Source organism: Perna viridis, chromosome 14 (assembly GCF_037379345.1).
Source record: "Perna viridis isolate PV_CMFRI_1.1 ecotype Kerala chromosome 14, ASM3737934v1, whole genome shotgun sequence".
NCBI classification, from domain to species: domain Eukaryota; kingdom Metazoa; phylum Mollusca; class Bivalvia; order Mytilida; family Mytilidae; genus Perna; species Perna viridis.
In genome coordinates, this window is record NC_142458.1 from 5,864,201 (window position 1) to 5,876,956 (window position 12,756).

The 12,756-nt window shown below is 33.3% G+C and overlaps 1 protein-coding gene across 1 annotated transcript; it reads right to left on the reverse strand.

Annotated features, from left to right (window-relative positions):
- Nucleotides 1–1,741: 1,741 nt before the first annotated feature.
- Nucleotides 1,742–12,416, reverse strand: LOC148597908 (uncharacterized). The gene is made up of 10 exons (XM_088562497.1): nucleotides 12,197–12,416; nucleotides 9,651–10,254; nucleotides 7,633–7,936; nucleotides 7,038–7,148; nucleotides 6,273–6,449; nucleotides 5,425–5,691; nucleotides 4,778–4,977; nucleotides 3,989–4,119; nucleotides 3,278–3,338; nucleotides 1,742–2,144 (listed from the first exon to the last, which is right to left on the reverse strand). The coding sequence occupies exons 2-10, from the start codon at nucleotides 10,215–10,217 to the stop codon at nucleotides 2,031–2,033; spliced, it is 1,932 nt and encodes a 643-aa protein (XP_088418623.1). The 5' UTR covers nucleotides 10,218–10,254; nucleotides 12,197–12,416; the 3' UTR covers nucleotides 1,742–2,030.
- Between the last annotated feature and the right edge of the window lie 340 nt (nucleotides 12,417–12,756).

Genomic DNA, 12,756 nt, shown 5'->3' on the forward strand with positions numbered 1-12,756 from the left:
CTCCCCACCCAACCATCCATATTGTAATTAAAATTGTAGGTTATAAGGAGATGGGATTATTATGGGAATAATTACACTTCATTAAAACAGAACACCATCATCCATGCATTGCACGGAAAATAGTTTGAATTCCGAATGTTCTACATGTACATGCAACGGTGTTCTTTGTAACAGTGTGTTGGTATAAAATAAACTGGTTTCACATTTAATTGCAATTAGACATAAAATGCAGTTCGAACTCAAATATAGACCTAGATTGAGGAATTCTAGGCTGAACCACCTGACTGTTCCTGCAAAAACTTTCCATTTAAATATCGTCCTTCCGGTCATGTCGTAAGGGGAGATTTAACGATCATCGAAAACGAATCTCTGCTTAATATCCTGTCTAGAAGTCCTAAGTATAGTGAACCACGCTCCATAAATTGGAATTATAACTTTAAAATTCTTATGGATGCCATGGAGGACTACGCAAGAAAATGAATAAAACGAGAACATGAAGACATTGATTCTCTGTCATAGTGGTTAAAAGCCGTCCGGTCTTTAATTTTGAAACGAATGAAAGTTTTAAGTACATCAATGAGTGCCAATGCTACATCAATTTCAAAAAACGTTGTCTGCTATACATGACAAATATGTTGTCGTACCAGCAGACAAAGTCCAAAACAACATTGTTTTTGTCTGCAAAACGTTATAAATCCAATGTTTATTATCAGAGGTAGACGTAGAAAATAATAGCAGTGATAAGACCTATACTGCTACCACACTAACTAAAGAAGAGATTGTGGAAAACCATAAATCGGTGCTATCCTCTTTTGGTCTCTCTACCAAGGACGATGATTGTGATTTACCATCTATGTACTGGATTCCTTAACACCACAAGACTCTCTACAAACAACGATTCATAGCTAGATCTGCAAAATGTACCACAAAACTTCTTTCTAAACTTTTAACTTCTATACTCACAACTGTCATAGAGGGTCTGCAGTCCTATCACAACACTTTTTACTCCCGTAGTGGTATTAATTCAATGTGGATCCTACAAAATTCGAAAGATCTTTTGGAAACAATCAGTTCAAGAATATAATCAGAATATAATAGCATCAAAACGTAAGATTTTTCAACACCGTATTCCTCTATTCCCAATTATCAGTTACAATCGTTGTTTTTCAAAAAAAAAGGTACACCTAGATACAAATAAATAGTTTTTGGTAGAGATCCCTCGTACTTTACAAACAAGTAAGTCCAAATCATCTTCCAAATATACAGAAGATGTTTACAAAATGCTGAAATATTTATTCGACATATTTGTCCAGAGTTGTGGACGCATTTTTCAACAAACGGTCGGCCTTCCTATGGGAACAAATTGTGCTCCTATACTTGCTGACCTATTTCGTCACTCTTATGAGGCTGATTTTATACCTGATATGATCCGAAAGAAAGAATATCGTTTAGTCAGATCCTTTAATCTCATTTCCGCTATATAGATGGCGTATTATCTTTAAGCAATCCTGCTTTCGGAGATTTGATACATCGCATCAACCCCAAAGAACTTGAGATACAAAATACTACAGACACTGTGAGGTCAGCCTCAAATCTTGACCTACACTTAGAAATCGACCGCAAAGGAAAATATCGACCAAACTTGATGACTTTTCATTCAGAACTTTCTTTTCATCTGAGACAACATCCCTTCAGCACATGCGTATGGCAAATACAAACATAAAAGTCACCTATCAAATCATTGATGGTTTTATCAGCTTTATTACATGATTAATCATAGTATAACATGATTAATCATGGGAAGTATCCGTTTTATATCACATTATATAACAGTTTATGAATGATGATTTTTATAGCGAGACGACGCAAGGGAAACCACAGTTTAGTTGTTGGTCACACACATTATACTATAGTTGGTTTTCCTTCGAATGACACTAATACTTCTAGTGACTTTCTGTAATATTATGTCCATTTAAAAATACCCTTACATTTTCAAATGTTATCCAAAAATATCAATTATTTGGTGTTATTTACGACGAATGTTTGTTTACTATGTCATGAAGTGCAAATCGTATATTGGCAAGGCTTGCTATATCTTTTATATGCAGTTGTTTCCTAAGTATTCTGTAGAAGTTGTCTGGTGACTACAAATATAACAATAATATGTTAATAGTAGGTACATATCGGTTGAAAAATTACTGCTGCTATTTAAGGCGGTAGACCTAAAGTAAGGGACATTACTCTTCAAATTATGTGATTGATTGGTACTCAACTTCAACAATGCAGGTCAAGCATTTATTGCAACAAAATGAAATAATTCTGAGTTACTTAGATACATAATGCGATGTACGTTTAATGATTTACACAAATGTACCAATGATCAGTAAGAGTTATGTACCTAAATCTAAATCTACCTCCTTAAAATTAATTCTAATGGGTGTAAACAAAAGCCAGTTCACAGTTAAACAAGTACTACTACTTGCATTGTATTCATTTAACCATATATACAACAAAACACTAAACATGCCAATAACTTTGCATCCACAGTAAAAAAATCATTAAGTAATGACATCAAAAACATTTTAATTGTTTGAGATCTATTGCATTTGTGACTGAGATTTCGTTTTTTTAAAATACCTCTGATATTTAAAACTATCTCTTAGGTGTAAACTCAGTTATCCTCGTCAGTTTATTTTTATTTGAATAATCCATTTACCATTTAAAATTGTACCTCATATAATATGTCTATACACGATCAAGTTCAATACTTAATATTATACTTTATATATAAACACACAAATTTCTGTTAAACATAAACATTATTTGTCATTTTGATCTTTTCCTTTCTAACTCCACCCCCTTAAAATATTGATAGTTTCGATATGTCACCACGATACATCATCGTAATATATATCCCTACTGACAGCAAATGCCTTTCCTTTTCTTTTGTCTTTTGCTGTTGTTGATTTATTTAAATGTTACAATATGTGTATATTTCTTTCCAGTTTGACTACACAATATCTGAGGAACTGTAGCAATTATACCAGTGTTTAATTTCACACAAGTTTCTTTAAGGTTATGCACATGTACATAAAAGTGTAATGTATTGGTAGAATATTAAGTAAAATAAAACACATATTGCCTGCAGCAGAGGTTGATACACCGGGTAACACACTCAGATGATATATCTCCCTCGACCACGTCTCGGGTGATTTATCCACATGTGTTTCTGCGGCGTATCACCCACTACTGCAGGTAATATGTGTATAATACATACCTCTTGAAGAAGGAGGCAAAGGAAGGCAACATCTTTTCCGCGTAATATTCCAAACTTTTCCCTGCAAAAGGAAATTGCATCTTCATAAACGTATTGAAGTCTAATGTAAACTTAACACTGTGTTGGGTTGTATTATTCAGTAAAACGCTCTATTACACTTTTTTATTGTCTTTGTAAGAATCGTGCAAATTCTGTAATATGATGTACACCTTAAAAACGATGCATATTTTTATTTTTTTTATTAAGTTGCTTTGTGGGTTTAAATGATGAAATGAATAATTCTTCATTCCAGTCTGTCTGCTTCTAGAAGATATACTACATGAAAAATCCAATAGTTTCTTTTGTATTGTAGTGTTATTTGAAAAGTTATCTTCCTTAATTTTGAATCCTACAGTATATTCTATATGTTTTATCAAAAATTAGAATATGTAGGTTTTCCAACCTAAATCACATTTTGCTTGATTTTTATGGTTTCCAAAAACGTTACTATACATTTTTGTTTTGAATGAAAACAACACTATGAAGTAAAGCGGGGGGAGGGTCGGTTGGAAAGATTTGTGGTCTTCATTCCGTTCAGTAGTATCTTCAGTTAAAATGTGTATTTATACATGTATTTTATGCCAACCTTCGAAAAAGCGTTTGGAGTTAGATGGCAAAAGTAAAAGATATTTATGATATCGTCAACACTTTTCTTGTAAAAAATCTACAAACTTAGAGAGGTCGTGTTTGGTCAACCATTTTTCCACATCGGATTCCTTCCACTTCCGAATTTTTCCAATTCTGTCCAAATGGTGCTTGACTGGTGGACTTGTTGCGGCCACTGTAGAAGACTCGACTACAGGCTGAAATACGAGAACAGTGATAATTATATAAAAAAAATGTTTCATTTATATGTGAAATGATAGAAGGATTGTGTACTGACGATTCGAGGGTATTCGACAAACCATGAGTTTGACCATGAACTATTCATAATATAATATAATATAATATAATATAATATAATATAATATAATATAATATAACCTGCAATTTACCGTAGCACAAAATTTAAAACTACCAAAGCACTGAAGCTTCATTCCTTGCATCAAAGATGGGACTGCAATAAAGTGTTTTCTTTGATATAGTTTTGTTTTGATTGCTTTTGTATACAATCTACCTTTTGAAGTTCAAATAATGCTGGCGAGAGGTTGGCATTTTAATTTAATTCAGTTAAATAAGTTTGCGTTAATGTGATTTTACTATATTAATACAAAAGGCGACTTTAAAGTGTGTGCATCTGAGAAAATCCGCTTTCAGTTTCTTCAAGCAAGTTGTGTACCACTGCAATTTAAAGTCAGTCGCTAATTTCGAGATAATAACAAAAGATAACACATCGCAATAATTACCAAATTTACAGTACAGTCAAGTATTTTGGTCATTTTTGCACATTCATGGTGAAAAATGAACTCTTTATTAATATACAACTTCACGAGAAAGCTGCTAAAACTCAATATGTTTTACCATTTTATCTGAAGACTTTTTCTCTTTATTCGATACTTCTCGAATTAGCTCGGCTATTTTACTTTCGAATTGGTATTTTCCACTAAAGTCGAAGAATAATTTTGCGCCAATGATAAACCCTAACCATCCATCGGCTTTGTAACCTATTTCCATCTTCACGGGAACTATTTTCTTCTTCAATTGAAATGCGTATTCAGCTTCTAAGAAAACAAACAGATGTGTAATCAAAGCTTGTTTTGCTACATCAACAGGTTCTCGAAAAATTTTATTTTTATCTCTGTTTTCGTATTTATCTTTTTTTTGTTTTGTTTTGTTTTGTTTTTTTTTTGTTTTTTTTTTTTTTTTTGTTGTTTTTTTTTTTTTTTTTTTTTTTTTTGTGTATGTCAGTTTTGTATGTTTATTAAGTATTCGTTTTTGTTGTCTTTTGGTTTTTTTTTTTGTTCTTTATTTGTTTATTGTTTTGTCTTTGTTTTTTTTTTTTGTTCTTTATTTGTTTATTGTTTTGTCTTTGTTTTTCTCTTATGTTTTCTTAATGTTTTGTTTTATGTTTTTTTTTCTGAAAACAGACTTGTTACTTCTTTTACTCAGAAACAAAATTATAAAGAAAAAAAATTATATATTAAAATATAAATGACATTAGAGCTTACCAGCCCGACAATTATCACTATTTTTGTATTGATAAGAAAAGCAAATCAAAATAATAAAAGCCTGCTCGACAGCACTCGCCATTGCCTGTATGGTTGAACCATGCATGTTATCAACGTCCATCCAAATTTTATGACCAGCCTTTGTCAGGCGATCACGGATCTGCTTTGCTATACTTTGATGTCCCCAGTTGTAACTTATCATAATATGTTGTTCCGACTCTAGTGGTTTTGTACTTTTTTCATCAATAGACGTTTTGTCTTTAAAGGCTTAAATAGACGGAATATTGATAAAATTAAAGTATAAATATGTATAATAAATAAAATGCATGTGATTCATTTATGGACATTTGTTTATATCGTATCATTACATCATTTATTGATCGTTTTTAAAGTTTATGTTCCAATTTTGTATTTTACATACAATTGAATTCTTAGTCAAAAATAAGCAACTAGAATTAACCAATCGCAAATTAATGGACTGTACTTAATACCACATATGGTAGTGCTTTTGACACCCGCTTTTTTAATTGGCATTTCCTTTATCCTAGTTTGATTTTTTGTATGCAATGTTAGGAAACAAGGTTGATTTTTCATTCACATTAATACAGAAGCGGTGTTTCAACTTTTTTTCAAACAAGTGATCACTTCAATATGTACAGAGGAAAATCTTAACACGATCTGGTCTCGATTTCACAAAAAGTCGTAAGTGTAAAGTTGATCGTAAGTAATGACGTCATAAACTAAAATAGTATTGTGACGTCATGATTTACGATCAATTTCACACTTACGACTTTTTTGTGAAACCGACGTCTGAAATGGTATTGCATTATGAAAATATATAGTATTACATGTTTCTTTTTGGTCGTTGATTGTCCATAAAGCTTTATTGCTTATTCTTCTGACTCTTTGATCTTCTGATTGTGATAGTTTGGACAAAACATCGACAACTTTCCATTCTGTCTTCTGTAGCATCTCTTTTTTATTGTCTTGATCAAATGATAGCCTCCAAATTGCTTTTACAGCCTCTGAACAAAACATTTCATAGTTTTTGAAACATTGTAAAATATAGCCACAACCAGCACTTCATTTATCTACCGATGCGTAATAACAAGTACAAAAGGGGGGGTAATTGTGGTAAACTGACAAGGATAAGTTCACGTTTCATGTGTAAATCGACATTTCTTTCATTTAGTTAAATAAATATGTAAATATTGTAGTTAAGATAATATGTTTTGAAACATACAAGCATATTAAAGCGTATTTTTGGGGGCACAATAAAGTCTCAGAGGGGGTAATGTTGTTACACTGTTTACCATTATCGGTCTCTGAGACCAGATAAAACAAGAATATCGATTTTTGTATTCGATTAATTTAAGCATTTCAAATATAGATGGTTCTCTGTAAAAGTATTAATGTTGCGGCGTACTAATATCCTTGCAATGGTAAAATAAATGAAAAAAATAGTACCTGACAAATGGAATGCTTACATTATGTAACGTTGTTTTCCTTTCTAAAAACCGAAAAATGATACCCTCGAATACGTACTATGTTTAATTGCATTAATCCGCAAAAATAGATAGATTAACAGTATACTTGTATACTTGAATTCTTACCTGCTTGTTCTTCTGTGTTACTGCTTTCACAGATTTGAATAAGTAGTGGAATAGCTCTATGTTTAACTACTGTTCTTTTATTACTGTCATTTCTTGCCACTTGATGAATAACTGTAAGATAAATATACAGTGCGATGAGTCGAAAATCGTGAGTTTTGAAATTCAGTACATATTCATGTATTAAATTTCAAATGCATTTAATTTATTTTGAAATTATTTTTCAATACGACAAGAAATATGCAATTTTAACACTTCGCGCAACTCGGAGGGTGTTTCTAGACAAGCAGAGGGCGCTTACCCTACCGGTACACCTGGTCAATGCTTTTAGTGGAATCGAAATTTCCCATTTCCTTTTGTTGTTTCCTACGTTTTATTTTTGGTCATTCAATTTGTTCTCTGTTCTGTGTGTCTGTTTACTTCGTCCAGTTTTTGTCCCTAGATTACATTATTTTGATTTCCGCTAGAATCTTGGTTTTCTTGCATACTCTTTGATTTAGGATCACGATACTCCGCCTTTACCAACGGAACATTTTGATAAGACAGTTTTACGAATTTGTTTTCTATCAAAAGTTTAGTTCGATCAATAGAGATTTACTTCTTGTGAGTTCCACCAAAGACCATCCATCATGAGATCGACTGTCCATTTCTAAAGCGTTTGAAACTGTCATCATCAGGAACTCCATGACATCTCCTCCGCTCTGTATCATTTTGCTTTCAGATTCATTCACAAGGTCTGCGATTGTTGCTAGACTTAGAAGTCGAATTGTGTCATTGCTAAAGTCTAGGTATGGCTGAACAGCTGCGATGGTGTTAACTGATCTCATACGACTTAAATTGTCATCATACATAGAAACATTGTGTAGTAAAGTAATCAAGCTCTCAAGCCAATAAATATCCATCTGTAATAGCAAACAAGACATACCGTTAGAATAAAACATCTTTAAGACACCATAAGTTTTATTATCCTTAAGTTAAAGTATTTGTAAGAATCAGGCAAAATGAGGAAAATCAGAAACATGTCATGTCAAAACCTTACCGATCTGACAATAAAATATCACTCAAGGATACTTTCTCTATTTGGAATGACAATTATTTAATCACAGCATCACTGGCTTTGCTCAGAAATTTTTCACTAGAATGTTAGAAAAATTAGGTTTTCGACAGAGAAATCTGCCCTTGAAATATTCATTTTCAGTTCATTTCAATGAAATTGTAACTCAAAGGGCCGGCCAGCATGATATGTAAAATATTGTCTGTTTTCCTTGATTCTGATGGCGAAAATAATCAAATTACACTATCAAAATGGTGGGTTTTTCCATACCATGTTTCACCCACCGCTTGATTCTTACAGATACTGACACTTAATGATTGAAATTTGTTGATGAGAAGGGAAAATATTTTAAAGACTTTGTGCATGAGATTATTCCAAATCAAACTTGTGAAGGAGGTATCATAATTTTACCAAAGCCTATCAGGCTTTCATTTGACACAGAATAAAATCATTCCAAGTTGATTTGATGCATACATGTTGGTTGACGTAAAAAATACAAACGTACAAAAGTGATTTGTAAGAGTTGTGTCCTTTTCCTTAAGTATACCTAATTTAATCATGTTAATATCCACTGTCGGGCAACTAGTGATTTTTCAAGGTAAATGTGTACTGAATTTATCTTTATTGTTTTCATTATTTATCAACCGTTTAGTTTTTTGTATTTATTTACACTCCACCTCCCTTTACTTTTATGTGTCAGGCAGCACAGCGTTATCTTTCCTCGTTTCTACTCATAATACTGAGTCCTCTGGTCCTTAATTTACCTCTTTTTAAATTCGTTCTGCAGCAAATTACTTAGGCTTGGTATCAAATTGTTATCATTAAATTTGTTTAGATGTAAAATATCTGAGAAATTGTGTAATGATAACACAAAACTGTTCGTGATGTCAGCCTCTTATCTTGACCTACACTTAGAAATTGATGGTAAGGGAAAACTATTGACTAAACTTTACGATAAACGTGATAACTTTTCATTCAGAGTTGTTATTTTTCCTTTCATCAATGGCAACATCCCTTCACCACATGCGTATGTAGTGTTCATGTCACAACTCATACGTTATGCCAGGGCTCGCCGAAACTACGCAGACTTTTTATATCACGCTAAAATTATAAGAAGTTGGCTTCTGGAACAGGATTATGTTGCTACAAGATTAAAGTTATCACTAAAGAAGTATTATGGTTGTCATCATAAACTCATGGATCGTCATGGTGTATCCATCTACGCCATGAAAACTGATTTATTCAATGTTTCATAGTTTTCCTTTCCTCTTTCGTCTACCATGGACTTGCCTTTTTATTAGCAATTCGGTGGGAGTTTCTTAAAAAGCAGAGGACGCTTACCCTACTGGAGCACCTGGTCCATGCTCCCAGTTTTTAGCGGAGTCGGATCCGAGTTGTTCATTTGTTTTTGTTACCTCGTCTGTATCATTTTAGTTACTTTATGTTCGTTTGTTGTGTGTGTCTGTTTTCCATGTCTGGTCTTTGTCCATGGACTACATTCTTTTTTTACCGCTAGAACCTTGATTCCCTTGATTACTCTTCCACAAATATTTGTTACTTACTTCAATTTTTTTAAATGGAATATTCTTATGCCAATTCTGTAATGTGTCTGTGATTCCTTTGAGAAATTCATATTGTTGTGAAATAGTTTCACTTGCGTCCGAAAATTGGTCAGATAAAGCGATCAGGAAATTTAACATGATGTCTAATGACTTGATATGAGACGCTTCAATTCCTGTGTAAGATTCAGGTTTTACTTTTTTCAATATTAATTCACAACTTTTGCAAAAATACTGTAGAATCTTGTATTTTTTAATATGGCAAAGAAAGTTTTGCATGTTATCACGTCCACTTTTACCCGTCGTCTCGTCCATATCAGCCATTAAAGAATTACAAACTGAGCTTAAACTTGAGGCAGGTGTTCTGAACTCTTTCGAAACAATGTTTTCAATTGTCAACTCAATTCCCTTAATCTTGTTCATCGCCGTTTTTGCTATTCCCACTTTATCATCCTCTGGTTCATCGTTGTCAACTGCTTTTAGAATAGTTGTATCAGGTCCTGAAGAATTCTTTTGTTTTGTGACATCGCCTGACGGTAGGCTCTTTTTGGATCCTGGATTGAAGAACATTGTTGCTATCTTGAACTGAAGTATTGTCTAAACCGTTCTGAAAGTAGATGATTGTCAGACCACATAAAAAACCATGTATTCTATATACAAGGATATTGAAACTAATTACTTTATTATATTACATATGGTGTAATAGTCCTTATGTTCATTGGTTATTATGGTCACGTGATGCAAAAGATATTCCACGTACATGAAGCCTTGTTTCTATTTGAAAATATATCGACGCTATGTTTCTATTCATATGTATTTTGACGCTATACTAAGCCATACAAATTTATTTTACGTTCAATACGTTATATTTGGACCTGTTAGATTATTTTGACCACGGACTTCGTCCATAATTGATAAATATTTTGTTTACTTCAATAGTGTTAACATAGGATTAATATATATATACAAACGTCTCAGAATGTGACGACTCTATTCTCTACACTGCTCCATCGGATCAAATTGATACAGGGAAGATATATAAACGTATAGAAAGGTCTGAAAAATTCCCAACGATGTTTGAACTGTCAAATTTGCGATGCAAATTTTTGGTTGTTCCCTCCGCGGGACTCGAACTCGTACCGCTGTGACATCTATGACAACACCGCCTGCACTAAGTCCAGCGCCATAAACCATCTAACATCGTTGGGAATTTTTCAGACCTTTCTATACGTTTATATATCTTCCCTGTATCAATTTGATCCGATGGAGCAGTGTAGAGAATAGAGTCGTCACATTCTGAGACGTTTGTATAATATTGATTTGTTGTGACATGCATCATTAATTTGATCCTCTATCCTACATAATAACATCTAAAATGAACTGTCCCGTACTACCATGCATCGTGTACTAAGTTACAGCCCTAGATTAATCCTACGAGGAGGAATGACCCGGCCAGCGAAAGCTATATTTTTATATAGCCTAGCTGGCCGAGTGGTCTAGGGCGCTGGACTTAGTGCAGGCGGTGTTGTCATAGATGTCACAGCGGTACGAGTTCGAGTCCCGCGGAGGGAACAACCAAAAATTTGCATCGCAAATTTGACAGTTCTAACATCGTTGGGAATTTTTCAGACCTTTCTATACATATATATGTACCTAGATGAACTGCCCCGTAATACCATACACCGTGTGCTAAGTTTCAGTCCTGGATTAATCCTACGAGGAGGAATGATCCGGCCAGCGAAAGCTATATTTTTATATAGCCTAGCTGGCCGAGTGGTCTAGGGCGCTGGACTTAGTGCAGGCGGTGTTGCCATAGATGTCTCAGTGGTACGAGTTCGAGCCCCGCGGATGGAACGACCAAAAAATTTGCTTCGCAAATTTGACAGTTCTAACATCGTTGGGAATTTTTCAGACCTTTCTATATATATATATATATATTGATATACACCAGAACAGGTTTTGGTACTTTCGGTACTCTATCTTGTGCAGTGCAAGCGTATGCAACATTGAAAATGAAATGACCAGATTTTAATGAAAACTATGACCCTACCTGGTAGATACAATGCCTATGATTTACACAGGCAAATTTTTTGCACGAGAAATTCATATCAATCAAGCTTCTCGTGAAATTTATATTAATCAAGCTTTGCATGAAATTAACGTAATTTTCACATAAAATTCACTTAACACGAACTGCAAGTGAAATTGTTATGCCCGTGCATAACTAAATTCAATAATATTCTTTATTTATTGGCATATCATAGATTTCGGATCTCTTTTCAGACATTCTAAGTAAGGCTGTCTTCTGGCAAAACTCTGAAATGACGGCTTGAATTTAGACAATTGAATTGGTTGTATTGAGGAAACATACAATGAGATTCTTATGCATGGATAAACTTTGTCCTTAGTTCCTTATCATTTCATAATTATACAGCGCATTAAAAAGTGTAGACAAAAGTTACATTTGTCTCTTTGCGAACTCAAAGATTATAATAGATAATATTTTGTTGTTTTGACAACAGTACTACATTACTATTTATATTACTTACAGAGGTGATGATTGTTGTCTTGATAGTCTTACATGCTAATTATTGCAGAATATTGCATCATAATTTGTCACAATGTTGTCTGCGAGAAACATTTTGCTAACGAAAAACAGGTTTGCACTTGAAAATACGTATACCTATTTTCGATTTGTGATCTATGTTTGCATATGAACAGATAATAATAGCTTTTAACACACTCCATTGAAACTAGTCACCCAGAACGTCGACGTCATTTAATTCGCGTACAATCGATCGATTGCTGTAGTATGTTATTGATCTATATGTTTACACAGTTATCCGTTCTATTTAAAAATATTCATTGCAATCACTTTTAACGGACAAAGATCTTCTAAATCAAAATGAGATTATTGAATTTATAGTTTGAGGCACCATCAGTTTTATTATCCTTAGTAAAAGTATTTGTAAGAATCTGTAAGAATCAGGCAAAATGAGGAAAATCAGAAACCTGTCATACAGTGAAACCAGACTAAACCTAACCATGAATAATTTAAGACCCTTTCTAAAACAGACACTTTTAAATGTATTTTGAACCTTGGTAAACC